We start from the raw sequence: 14,827 nt of genomic DNA on the forward strand, positions 1-14,827 counted from the left end.
GAGGGGCCCCTGAGATACCTGCGGGGAGAAGCTGGAGTGTGAGTTGGCTGAATGTGGATTTGGAGTATGAAGAAGATTCTAAGCTGGAGGTGCGCATTCAAGGAATGAATCCAAGAATATACATGTAGACACTGAAACCAGGGGTGTGGACATGAGCTTAGAGAGATAGTGTGGAGTGAGAGAGGAGCATTGGATCAAGGCTTTTAATAGACAACTTTGGAGGTTTAAAAAAAAAAGAGGGTCATTTAGTGTAAAAAATAATTTTGGAAATATACCTGTGAACGTGTAACTTCACGAGAACTAAAATGGCCAATTTAATGAGGAGGAGGGTATACAGTAGTAACAGATGGGAAAATTTTGAAAAAGAGTGACTTGTTCAATTTGGATATTCATATTTATTCATCTGCATCTCAAAGTTTCCATTAAAGCAGAGTGACTTCAACTGAGTATTTGGAGAGAAAAACCATTGAAGAGAAACAGAACCAGAGCTGGTAGCAATCCAGTGCCTTCTTATTTCAAAATCTCAGATTCCATCGCATTTCTGCAAAAATAAAGATTCCCTCCAAAATGTTAGCATTTCTTGGTTTGTTTCTAAAATGGCTTTAAAGAGAGAAGCTAAAATTAGCAAGTGTATTGGGTTAAATATAGTCCATAAGGATGTAAACAAGGAATCACCGTAGACGACCCCAGGTGGAAACTGCTATGGCAGCAATGAGGAAGTGACTACTGGTCATGAGTCCTGGGTCACTCCCTCTCCCTGTCCCCAAGTTGGTATATAAGGCCCCCCCAGCAGAGGGCAGCATCAGACCCCCCTCACCTCCTGAGTCTCCATCCTCACCTTTCCTGAGTCCTGTCTACTGACACCATGGGCTGCTGTGGTTGTGGAGGTTGTGGTGGCTGCGGCGGTGGCTGCGGCGGTGGCTGCAGTGGTGGCTGCGGTGGTGGCTGCAGTGGTGGCTGCGGCGGTGGCTGTGGTGGCTGTGGCAGCTGCACCTCGTACAGGTGCTACCGGGTGGGCTGCTGCTCCGGCTGCTGCCCCTGCTGCTCCGGCTGCTGTGGGGGCTGCTGCAGCACCCCCGTGGTCTGCTGCCACCGCCGCACCTGCCGCCGCCACTCGTGTGACTGCGGCTGCGGCTGCGGCTGCGGGAAGGGCTGCTGTCAGCAGAAGTGCTGCTGCAGGAAGCAGTGTTGCCACTAGGGGGCCGGTCCGCAGGTGCTGCTGGTTCCCGCTCTGTTGGTAAGACTTCCTTCTTCCCTTTCTGCCGGTTCGGCCCCCCTCTATGGTCCTGGACTCCCTTCCTGACTTCCTTTGGTACCTCAAGTCTTTCCATCTGGAAAGTTTCCAGACTAATAGGAAATATCTAATGGAAAAAACAGGTATGTAGCCCAGGACGCGGGGAATTGCGCAAATCAGTAAACTCGGTTGGACGAAATCATGATTCCTCACGGTTGGTTTGACGGATATCAGTACATCCAATTCGCTGCTGTTTGCTTCCATCTTTGCGCCATTTCTCCCATCCGCATTCATGATTTCCTTTTTCTCCTTTTGTGTTCTTGGTTGTCACATGATATTGTCCAAATTTTCTAATAAAACAAAAACTAAATACCCATAAGAAAACATTCTTTCTGTCTTTGTTGTGTTTGAGTACACAGAATCCTAGTTTGTCTGTTCTGAAACTTTAAGAGAGAACTTACCTCTGAACAAAGCCTTTTAAAACCCTCGCAGGGGTAGCATCACAAGGGAAGGTCGTGTAAGAAGCTCTGCCAGGTCTGAGGGGGTGGGGTGGGGTGGGGTGGGGGCAACCTCTCCTTCAGTGAAACATGGCTTTGCCTCAGGGACTCCTCCCTCCCTCACACCCCAGTGTGTAGACTCCTCCCTGATTTATTGATGCAACACTGCACGTCCCTTCAGCAGCTGCCTCACAATGCGGGGACCATCAAAGAGAAAATCTGTGAATTGTAAAATAGATATGAAGTGTTCACTCAGCCGACTTCAGGAAGAGAGGCCTCAGAGAGAGACTGAAGTCATTTTTCTCAACAGACTATCTAATCAGAGAAGAAAAGTTTTGAAAACATTCCCAATGGAGCTGCCTCCAGTGGCCAAGCGTTTCTTTCCATTACCCTCAAATTTGTTCACCTTGGACTTCAGTTCGAGATACCCTGGGTGGATTAAGTTTCAGGCATCTTTTACCCTTGGGTGGATTAATTTGGGGGAAGCTTTTACTCTTAGTAGAAGTAAACATCAGACTCCAAATTATTACAAAGCAATTGATATCAGTGTTTTCCCTTATAACTGTTAGTTAATATTGAGTTGCTTACAATTAACTACAGCATCTCTGCTTAGACAGATCAAGTAAGAGTTTAGTAGCCTGTGCATCCATTTCTTACTGTTGATGTGGAGACAGTTTTAGTGGTCTGGACAGAAGGTCAATCCAGCCACATCATCTCTTTAAGCCAAGCCTAATCCAGATCAAAGTCCCAACTTGTCTTCAATTCTCTGAAGATTGAGAGAGGTGAGGAAGCTACAGAAGACAAGTTTGAAGAGAGCAGAGGTTGGTTCATGAGATTTACGGAAAGAAGCTGTCTTCATGATATAAAAGAACAAGTGAGCAGCGCGTACCAATGTAGAGGCTGCAGAAAGCTGACCAGAAGATCTAGCTAAGATAGTGAGTAAAGGTGGAAACACTAAACAACAGATTTTCAATGTAGACAAAACAGCCTTCTATTGGAAGAAGATGCCATCTGGGACATTTCTAGCTAGAGAGAAGAAGTCAATGTCTGGCCTCAAAGCTACAAAGGACAGGCTGACTCTCTTGTTAGGGGCTAATGCAGCTGGTGACTTTAAGTTGAAGCCAATGGTCCTTTATCATGCCAAAAGCCCTAGGACTCTCCAGAATTATGCTAAATTGACTCTGCCTGTGCTCTACCATGAAAAAACACTGTGTGGGTGACAGGACATCTGTTTACACCATGGCTTACTGAATATTTTAAACCCACTGTTGAGACCTACTGCTCAGGAAGAAAGATTCCTTTCAAAATATGACTGTTTATCGACAGTGCACCTGGCCACCCAAGAGCTCTGACGGAGCTGTACAATCAGATTAATGCTGTTTTCATGCCTGCTAATACAATACCTATTCTGCAGCCCATAAATGAAGGAACAATTTTGACTTTCAAGTCTTATTATCTAAGAAATACATTTTATAAGGCTGTAGCTGCCATAGATAGTGATTTCTCTGACAGATCTGGGCAAAATAAATAGAAAAAAAAAGATGCTAGAAAAGATTCATCATTAGATACCATTAAGAACATTCATGCAACATTAACAGAAATTTGAAAGAAAGTGACTCCAACCCTCATGGATGACTTGGAGGAGTTCAAGACGTCAGTGGAGGAGATAATGACAGATGTGGTGGAAACAGCAAGAGAACTAGAATCAGAAGTGGAGCCTAAAGATGTGACTGAATTGCTGCAATCTCATGATAAAACTTTAACGGATGAGGAGTTGCTTCTTATGCATGAGCAAAGAATGTGGTTTCCTGAGATGGAATCTACCCCCAGTGAAGATGCTGTGAAGATCGCTGAAATGACAACAAAAGATTTAGAAAATTCCATAAATTAAGTTGATAAAGTAGTGGTAGAGTTTAAGATTAACTCCAATTTTGAAAGATGTTCTATGGTGGGTAAAATGCTATCAAACACCATCGCATGTTTAAGAGAAATTGTTCATAAAAGAAGAGTTAATAGATATGGCAAACATCATTGTTGTCTTATTTTAAGAAATTGCCACAGCCACCCCAGCCTTCAACAGCCACCACCTTGGTCAGTTAGCAGCCATCAACCTCAATGCCAAAAGACTACCACTCACTAAAGGCTCAGATGATGGTTAGCATTTTTTAGCAATAAAATATTTTTTAATTAAGGTGTGTGGAGATATATGGTACAATATGGGGAATATATCAAATATTTTACAATAACTACATATGGAATAGAACATTTAAAAATTGTAAATCTCTATATGCCTGTAACCTATATAATATTGTATCTTCACTATACTTCAATAAAAAAATTAAGGTATGTACATTGTTTTTAAGATCTATCGCTGTTGCACGTTTAATAGAATACAGTATAGTGTAAACATAACTTACGTAAACTGGGAAACAAAAAAATGTGTGTTTCGGTTTATTATTATATTCACTCTACTGGGGTGGTGTAGAACTAAACCTGCAATGTCCAAGGCAAGCCTGCAGTACCAGTATAATGATTGTTACTGCCCATTGATTGCTAATCGGTATCAGACCTGTGCTGTGTATTTCTTTATCTATTATCCAATTCAAAAGACTCACGCTTTTATGTGGTAGGTCACACAAAGCTATTGTATACAATTTGCTCCAGGATATTTCATGTTTCTGCTCTTGGATGATCCCAGTTGTCTGGTTTCCAATTGTTTTGGGGGAGAACTTGAAAGTGTTGAAATAGTATTTGGGGTCCCAGTTATTATTTGAGGCCATATAAATGGCTTATTTCAGTTTAGTTAACTCCATCTTTCAATTGTACCCACTGCTCAATAGCTGAGTTTTGAATGTAGTATTGATGAGGTTTATGATGGGCCTGTCTTTCATGGGATCTTAATCTAAGACAAAACATTAAAAACCATACATTTTAGCACCATATATTTTCAGGTAGCCCATCTTCTGAGTCCACAGTAGGAGAGGCCAGACTAAAACTGTTACTGTGCTCACACCAGAAGTTGAAGCCTCTGATTCATTTAGATTCTGACCAGTAGTAGAACTATATTTTCCCCTTCTGTATTTGGCTGAATAGATTATTTAAATGCTTCTCATTAGAAACATTCCAGCAATGACAGAAAAATAACTTTCATAAACTAAAAACTAAAAAAGAAAAAGAAAAAGAAAAAGAAAAAGACATTAGTGAATTGCATAAACCTGACACTGAGGATATATAATGATGCTTTCTTATTAGCTGAGAGATCTTTAGCAGACCTGATTCTCTCTTTGTCTTGGTTTTCTCACTTGTAAAATTAGAATAATAACAACATCTACTTACACATGTTTGAGGATTAAATGAGTTATTATATATAAGGCATATAGAAGAGTGCCTAGATATTATGAATTGAGTAAATTTTAACTTGTATGCTTTTGAAACTCTCCAAATGTTTATACATTCTAAAGCCATAACCACATCATTATACATAATATATGTAGTTATAATATGTATAACTATACAGTAGTGTAGTAGTATATGCTACTACACTATGTACACTATATGCTATATAGTATATATACTATATGTACTGCATGCTATATACTGTATGCACTATAGTATATAGTACATATATAGTACACATATACTAACTTCCTTCCTGCTTTTCTTTTATAGATCACATTTTGTATATGAAATTGGGAGTTTATTTTTTCCTAGAATGTAATATACTTGAAAAAAATTGCAATGTTTCTGTCTAGAAATATTAAAATTATATTAATGATGCATAAAAGTTTAGAATTCATATATATTTCTAATGAATTAATTGAACACTTAATCATTCTAATGACTCTCTATACATCTAGATCGAGGTCTTAATTATATTTTGTCATTATAAAAATTTAACTATATTAACTTTAAAAAGTTTTTATTTGCATGGAAACTTTCCCTTCCCCCCCACCCTAAGCTTTAGCTGTCTTTGTATTTTAGATGTGTTTTGTATAAATGGAATACGGTTGCAATCCTTTTAAAATCCAGCCTGACAATATTTTATAATATTTTTGTTTTTTTCTGGTAGTTTAGCTTAGAATTGTTTGAATTTTATTTTTTGAAGATTAAAAATATTCACAAAAGTAGGCAGAATATTATACGAATGCTCATATATCCATCACCTGCCATCATCAATTACCAATTCATAGCCAATCTTGCTTCATCAATGCCTCAACCACTTACCCTCTCCCTTCATAGATTAGTTTAAATCCTGCATCATATAACTTAATAAATATTTAAATTTGTATTTTTAAAAATAAGGACTCACAAAAGCATAGTCACAAACTACTATCACATCTAAAAACACTAAAAATTCTTTAATACCTCTATTATTCTAATTATTATTCTAATAGAGATACTAATTCTAATTAATCTTATTTCTAATCTTAATTCTAATTAATCTGTCAGTGTTCAGATTTCCCTGTCTCATATTTTTAATTTCTTGGTGTGAATCAGGATTCAAATAAGATTCACACATTGCAGTTGATTTATTAATTTATCTCTTAAGATACTATAAACCTGTTTCTTCTTCTGTTCAAATTTTACTTGTTGAAAAAACTTGTAGTTTTCCAGATTCCTGTGTTTTGGTGTGATATCCCTGGATGTCATTTAATGAGTCCTACTTCCTCAATCTAGGAGCTTGTTTATTATTTGTATTTATTTCTTACTATCATATTCTTCCTCTTTTTCATGCTCCTTAATTTCACCCTGCCTTTCTTGAATTCTTTTCTGTTAACATTTTCCCTTATACAATGTTTTATTCTTCTCCTCTTCATAGAAATTGTGTAATCTATTTCTAATTTTCTAGTAGTTACATTTGACATACTAACTCTGAAATAAACAAAGCAGGAGTGTATAAGGGCGATGGTGGCGGTGGTGGTGGGAGTTGTCTGCCCTGGGTAAAGGCAATAAGGAGGAGAATTGTCTATAGAGAGTTTAAAAACAATAATAAAACTGATGAAAAGTCTGCTCGTGTTTTACTATTGCCATACCCCAGCTATTCCAAACAATGATGGTGGAACAGACGCCTCCCCAGCAGATGGCCTGCTACCCTACCCTGCTTGGCATGCCGCCCTGGCAGAGCCTAATCAATGTAATTTTTGTCCTTCAGAACCGTACAAAAAATCTCTCATTGTGAACAGTCTTCTGCTGACTTATGTACTAGTGTTGTCTGGTGTTTAGTCATCTTTCAAAAAAGATGGTTAGCGTTTGTTTAGATTTACTCACATGTTTACCTCTTTTTTCACATTCCTTCATTTGGGAATCCCTTTTTGGGATAATTTTTCTTCTTCCATAAGCATATCCTTTAGAAATTGCTTTCAAGAAAAGGTCTGTTGGTGATAACACACTCACTCCATTTCTTTTTGTTTGAATATATCTTCATTTTGCCCTTATTTCTGAAACGTAATTTCTCCTTGTATGTAACTGTAGGCTGGCAATTCTTTTCTGCAACACTTGGAAGCCATTGTTTTTCTAGCTTCCATTGTGTGCTCCTGAGAAGTCAGTTGTCAATCTAATTGCCATTTCTCTGTAGCTGATGTTCTTTTTGTTTCTCTTTTTATTGGTTTTCTGCAGTTTCACCAGTGTGTTTAGAAATAAATTTCTCTTCACTTACCTTTTTTTTTTTTTTTAATTTTTGGGACTTTCTAGTTCTGAGAATACATGCCTTTTATTACTCCTGAAAAAAATCTCAGTGAGTATTTTTTTTATCTGCTTATATCACCTCTATTATCTCCTCAAAGAACTCCAAAATTTTTTTGTTAAACATTTTCACTTTAATCTCCATGTGTGTTAACAATTTTCCCATTTCTATTTCTCATAGAAAAGTGACACATTCTAGGTGATTTTTTCCAGTTCTATAATTTTCCTCTGTATATGTCTAAATCACTCTTAACATGTTTATTAAGTTTCCAGTTCTGATTAGTTCTATGTCCTCCCCCCAAATTTCATGATCTTTTTTGAGTCTTGTTTCATTCTTATGTTATTTTCTTCTGTGTAAAAACATACTACACATCTCATTTTATATTCCAATGCTGATAATTCCTCTCTCTCAGATCTTTGATGGTCTGATTCTGCTGTTTATTACTTCAGTTGACTTGCTTACAATATTTTATATCCTTACGTGATTTTGAATTTTTTTTTATCATAAACTCATATTTGATGTGATTTCATCTGTTTGCAATTTTTTGATTCCTGTATTGAGGGACAGTCTTTCAGAGAGCATTTGGTTTCAATACACATATGTGCCTGGGGCCATTACCAATCAGGACAACTTTAAATTCTCAGCTTTAAAAAAAAATAGCTTGTAGGAATTGGGCCCCAGAATTGTGTGAGTGCTAGATTATGAAAACAAATTCCTAGGGTAAATTCCTCCAACTCCACCCCGATTAGTCTTCTTTGTTAGGGATTCCACCTCTGTCCCCCACCCCGCTGTTTTGTTCTGTTTCACTGCTCACTGAGGATGTAGCCCGCTGGGAGTGCCACCAGGTCCAAAACTCCAGGTCACTGGGAGAATCAGCAGATGCCTTGAGCACATGACAGACTCAGTACTTCCTTATCTATCTGCTTTCCTGTCCTGCTTTGGCCTCTGAGGATTTTTCTTACTTGTTACCAATTGAGACATTTATATATCCAAGACTTTTAGGTGTAGTGTAGTGCAAAGATTTTTCTGATATCTAGTCTGCCAGTTGCTTTAACAGAAATAAGCCCTTCTTATTTTAATATTTTTAAAAACATGTGTTGAAATGTGTTTACATTTCAAACATTGCTCTCTTCTCCTTCTTCAAGTTAGGTCCCTCAGTCCTGTTCCCCTGAAGGTGCCTGTCTTGAGGCCATCTCCATGAAAATAGAAAAGTAAAAAAAAAAAAAAAAAGAGGAAGAAATCTTAATGATCAGGACCCAAACTCATTGAAAAGCCATATAAGTGTCATTTTGTTTGATGTTGAAAACCTTTCAACTTCAGTTACTCTTCAAGACTCCAAAATAGTTTATAAAATAGTGAAGCTTAAGGCTGACAAACCACACACATCATAGATCTGAATTAGTGAGTGTGAGGTGAAAACACTCATCTGAGCTATCTGGGCTAGCAAATATTCCATGTTTTAAACACATCTGAAATCTTTCAGTTCTGATGTATGTGAGACTGCCCCAAATTTGAACAAATCCTCATTTCATGCACTTAAAGTAATAGCATCACTGTTTAGGTAATCTTTCTGTTTAGAGTGCCCCATCCCTGACTTTCTGTTTAGAGTGCCCCATCCCTTTGAAGTTACCACTAGAAATCTATTTTTTCATGATTCTAATTTTTATTTATTTAGGGTAGACAAAAGCACCAGTTATCCCAGCTAGATAACCTAATGGAGTGTAATCAGGGTCCATCTGGCTGGTCCTAGAGTGGCTGAGGGCAATGGCTTCCTGCCAGGAGAGCTGGAGGGGATCTCTGTGCATTTCCCAGCGAGGATGGGAAAGCAGCTGTGGTTTACATGATAGCGAGGGGCCACTTTGCGCCACTGGCCTTTCTCTTTTCTTTTTCATCTATACTTCCCAAACTTGGTGGTGATGAGGTTGAGGACCCACTACCCTCAAATATGGCATCTTAGCATACTAAGTATTTTTAACTGGAGGAATCTGAGACACCATGGGTGCAGGAAGAACTTTCTGATCTTCCCCTGAAGCAGGTCACAAGACCCTCATGTGAGAGGTGCCCTCCCTCCACCCAGAGGAAAGGAACATCCTTACCTCCAGAGATAAGGGACACCGAGAGGAATGAATCTGAATAATCTGAATGAATAGGTCATGCTGAGTTTCCCCCAGTTTACTACTCTTAGCTCATATCCTTTTGGCCTATCACAGTTTTTCATGACTCTCCACTCTTTTTTTTTAATTTTTAAAAAATTTCTTATATTTTTATTGAAGTGTAGTCGATTAACAATGCTAGTTTCAGGTATACAGCAAAGTGATTCAATTATACATAAATATATATATATATATTTTCAGTTTCTTTTCCATTACAGCTCATTTTAAGAAATTGAATATAGTGACTCTCCACTCTTCATCACATCTAGGGTAAAACCACTCAGGTTTAACAATTTCTCTGGGTCTTCATTTCCTTATGAAGTCTCCCATGTCACATAAAACTTACGTCAGATGAATTTGCCTGCTTTCCTCTTGTTAATCGGTCTTTTGTTACAGAGACAGCTGAGAACCAAAAAGGGTAGGAGGAAAAATGTTTTTCTAAAATTACAGAGTGGCTTTTCACATCTTAAGCCTCAGGCCATCCAAAGAGGAGGAGGGTGAAGGCAATGAGATTCATGAATGGGAGGGGTTCTTGCTGTCAGCTCCCTTAATCAAGAAGAAACGAATGTTCATCCAATCTGTTCCCCATTCAAAAGAGTATCGTTACAAATTGGAGAGTGGAAATATGTGTGTGTGGTGGGGTGGGTGACGGATGGAGAAATATGGTAATAGGAAACCAGTTTGTCAATAGCTGGGTGTTTGGTGTGAAACTAGGGGGCGTTATTACTCATTTACACAACTAAAGGATTATTTCAAGAAATCAACCTTTACTGAGAGTGTGTGGTTATTCACCCACTCCTTTCAACACCCACCCTCATATTTTAGACTTAGGAATTTCATCTATTTTTGTTAATTGAAGTATGGTTGATTTACAATGTTGTGTTAGTTTCTGATGTACAGCATAGTGATTCAGTTATACAGATACATATATATTCTTTTTCAGATTCTTTTCCATTATGGATTATTACAAGGTATTGAATGTAGTTCCCTGTGCTATAAAAGTAGGACATTGTTGTCTGTCTATTCTTCATCTACTTTTTTTAAAAACAAGATTTCCCCCCAGGAAATTGTATCATCTTTATACCACAATATATTCGTATACTTTCAGGAAAGATAGAGACTTTATGGTTACCACTCCCTGCATAACCAGCTATATATTTAAAGATTATTACTAAATTACTCCTTAGCTTTTTCTAGACGAGGTAAAAAGATTCTTTCAGCTTTTCTCATGGGCCTTTTCCCCCCTTAGCCATTCAGTAATCTTGAAAGATGTGTTTGAAATCTCTTTTTAAGCTCTTCATGGCCTTTTTAAATTGGGATATTTGTAAATAGCCTATGTTGTGATAACAGTTTGAGAAATGCTAAGAAAATAGAAGAATTAGTTTAAGAAGTCTCAGTGCAGTCTTCTCTCTGATGAATCTCTGTGTTGTGTAAAAATGCTGGCTCAGGCTGTATTTTCAATTTTTTTAGATTCCAGTCTTTTAAAATGGCATTCCATTAAAGAGCTCATGGGATCCCCTAAGTGCAAAATCAATGATAAATGAGCATTTATGATGGAGATTTGGGAGTTACTCATCAATATGTCTCTGTCTTCTTGGCATTTAGAAGTTTAATTCAAGCATATTTAATTGAAGTCCAGCCAAAAATCAATGTTTAAGAAGTTTGCTTTTCAAAACCAGGGATTTGCAATAACACATTTTTGTCTAGGGAACTGTTTTATAGAAATAGAATTTGTCTCCTGCTGTGCCTTTGGGTTGTGTGTTTTTGCTTACTCTGCTCTGGGACCTGGGTTAACTAGTCATTTCTTTGGGAGCTGAGTTTTAAAATAACTTTTCATGGAAGAACCTCAATGAAAATTGTTCTCGCATTAAGAGTGTTGGCAGAAGACAGAAGAGAAAATATGACAGGAATACAAAGAGATTTTAGAAAAGTTTCTTAAATCTACATTTCCCTTGGCTGAGAAGTTAAAAAGTTTAAAAATCTTGAATTATCAGAGGACACAAAGTGAAGCTTGACTTTTTTGGCTAAATTTAATTATTTCCCCATCTTTGATGTCTGTGTGAACTCCCCAGAAAGGTCAAAATGTATTGATTTGCCGACAAAGCAGGCATTAAAATCAGGTTATACAAAATAGTGGCAGAAGGGGGAGAGATGCTTTGATGGGTAATTTTCATATCAAGTTCTGTTGTACCTGTTTCAGTTACAGGAGTACATTAATTTCAAATTAAGCCCTAATGGATTCATGGAAAACTAAAGGAACTATCTGGAGATGATTAATGTAAAAGTCCTTAGAAAGACAAAGTGCATCCAAACGGTGTGACTAATGTGAATAGACATTATTTATTCAATTAGAAAAAGAGAGAAATGCATCCATGTATTAATTACACTATGGGCCAGGAATTATGTGTTTAACAGGCTGGCATTTAATACGTGTAAAACCTCATGAAGTAAGTGGTGTAGTTTCTATTGTATTGATGAGAAAGCTGAGACATTAAAAAAATGTTACATCTCTGGGGCACAGGTGAGGAATTGCGTGGGGAGGAATTCATACAGATGAAACAAGACTGGCCATAAAATGAGAATCTTAAAGTATGGGTGATGTTTCATTACACTGTTCTATTTTTTTAAATGTATTTTAAATTTTCCAAAATGAGAAGTTTTAAAAAACTTACTAATGAACTTGAAGATTCAAATCTATGTTTTTCTGATTTGAAATTTGTTCTCTGTCCATCACACACAAAAATTTCTGAAAAACAGGGGAGCAAATTACAAACTGGATAATAAATCAGAAGTTTCAATTTTATTTTAGCAAGTAACAATTGTTTGTTTTATCATCTCAAAAAGTATTGAATTTACATGAACCTCAGTTTTAGTATTTAATAAATAAAGATACCCCTTCCTTCTATTGAACAAGTGGAAGACTAAAATAGATTTTAAAAAAGTATCTCAATGTTATTTAATTTTGTGAAATGATTTCTTTTGATCTTTTTTTTTTAAAAAGAAGATAGCTCAATGTTACAAATGTTTTGTATTGAATATTTATAGAGATAGGTAAGATTGACCATTTTGTTCGTGAGATTGAGTAGGTTTATGGAATTTTGTGAACTAAGCTTTAACAAGAGTAAACTTTAGCCAAGGCAAGGAAGAGCCTTAGCTGTAGGTAATGAGGACAACTTAACCTGGAATGACTTGACGGCTCTATTTAGGTAGTTCTTTTGTTCTTTCACCTGTTTCATAAAAAGGTTACCTATTTTAATGAAAACGTTTCTTAAGAAATAGAATGCATCTTAACTGCATCATATTTGTGTTTCTCAATACAGAATTATTCCCTCTGAAGACACTATGAGAAATGAAAGAAGCCAGAAACAAAAGGCTTTACACATGATACAGATACCTATGATTCCATTTCTATGACTTTCTAAAATGATAAAGCTACAGAGATAGAAAACTGATCAGTGGTTGCTGGGCAGTAGGGTTGGAGAAAGGGGATTGACTAAAAGGGGCATCGGGCACCATCTAGGGGGAAGAAATTGTTCTTGATTTTCATTGTGGTGGTGGCTACACAGCTGTATTTCTGCTCAAATTAATAGGACTGTACATACATTCATTTATGTGTACATTTATTGTATGTCAATTATATCTCAATAAATCTGATCTAAAAATATATATATATATTTTAAAAAGATATGCCTCTGTGTCAATGCGGACACAGAAGCAATGCCCTTATCTGAATGTTGACGGAAGCTCCAGTCCCTGGTTGTCAACCACGGCCACAGTCACAATGGTCTGGATCACCAAGGCAGTGGAAGTACTAACTCCCCATATCAGGGTGGAGTGTTCCATGCTGAAATTAATGGTGATCCGAAATTTACTATTGTACAAATGGAAAGAGTCTTGAAAGAACATACATGTGGGCTTTAAAATACAGAGTGATAAATCGTGTTGCCCTGCTCAGGAAGCCCAGGCTTTTGCTGATAGTTTCTTGCGAAAAGGTCATGTTGCAGAGAAGAAGGAAAGAACGGTGGATGGAACAGTGAAATGTTGTATTTTAACATTCCGTGGGATGTGATAGATCATGATAAGAATTTAAAACTAGTTAACCGTTTCTAAAATTAAGACAAATATTCCAACTGCTCTGCAGCTGGAGAACATTGACCATTATCTGGTGTGGTTGTGACTCAGCAGCCACATTTGTTTACATTTTGTTTTTTATTGAAATGTAGTTGATTTACAATGTTACTTTTAGGTGTACAGCAAAGCAATTCAGTTATACATATACATAAATAAGTAAAAAAAATATATTTTTGGGTTCTTTTCCATTATATGTTATTACAAAAAATTGAATATAGTCCTCTGTGCTGTACAGTAGGTCCTTGTTGTTTATCTATTTTATATATAGTAATGTGCATCTGTTAATCCCAAACTCTTAATTTATTTCTCCCCTGCCCTGTCCCCCATAGCTTGTTTTCTATGTCCATGAGTCTACCTTTGGTTTATAAATAAGATTTTTAACTTTTTTTTTTTTTAGATTCCACATATAAGTGGTATCATATGACATTTGTTTTTCTCTGTCTGACTGATTTCACTTAATATTGATAAACTCTAGGTCCATCCATGTTGCTGCAAATGGCATTACTTCATTCTTTTTTATGTTCAGCAGTCACTTTTTAAATGAGTCTTGTCAAAGAGTGAAAACACAGGTCAATTTGATAAATTTTACTTACTTGGAGATCGGTCACTGGATCATTGTCTAAATTAGCAGTTTCGGAGTCTAATAGGTGAATTTGTCTCCAGGAAGCTCACAAACTATTTCCTTTCACAGTTGATTCAATCTGGAAAATAATGTATTTTAAATAATTACATGGGGTTTTAAAATTTAGTCAAGCAAGACTGACATATACGCATCAGAATTCTTCTATGTAATTTAGCTAAAACATTTATAACTTGAATCTATTTAAAAACATAAAACCAAATGAAAAGTTTTAACTATTTTTATATCCCCTCCCCAAATCCTTACATGAAAAAATAAAAATAAGCATTTAAAAAATTATGTGATTCAATGAAAATGTGTTAACTTCAGTGCAAAGAGTTACCAACTAAATATAACAAAACCCACAAATAATCGTAGGTCCAACAAAGTGAACAGAACAGGTGGTCCAAATGGGTCTTATAATTTCAAGTGTTTCTTCTTAAACTAAAAATTTTTCCTTGAATAAACACTGCACTAGATTGGTGCTTTTGAAACCTAGATTAAATCAAA

General features: G+C 36.7%; 1 protein-coding gene across 1 annotated transcript; it reads left to right on the plus strand.

Annotated features, from left to right (window-relative positions):
* Positions 1-811: 811 nt before the first annotated feature.
* On the plus strand, positions 812-1,620 carry SCYGR4 (small cysteine and glycine repeat containing 4). The gene has a single exon (XM_074363236.1). It carries the CDS (start codon positions 866-868, stop codon positions 1,196-1,198), a length of 333 nt encoding a protein of 110 aa, XP_074219337.1. The 5' UTR covers positions 812-865; the 3' UTR covers positions 1,199-1,620.
* Positions 1,621-14,827: the final 13,207 nt, after the last annotated feature.

Source organism: Camelus bactrianus, chromosome 5, assembly GCF_048773025.1.
Source record: "Camelus bactrianus isolate YW-2024 breed Bactrian camel chromosome 5, ASM4877302v1, whole genome shotgun sequence".
NCBI lineage: Eukaryota > Metazoa > Chordata > Mammalia > Artiodactyla > Camelidae > Camelus > Camelus bactrianus.

Coding starts and splice junctions, on each gene's coding strand:
- SCYGR4 (XM_074363236.1), top strand. CDS start 866: ATGGGCTGCTGTGGTTGTGGAGGTTGTGGTGGCTGCGGCGGTGGCTGC.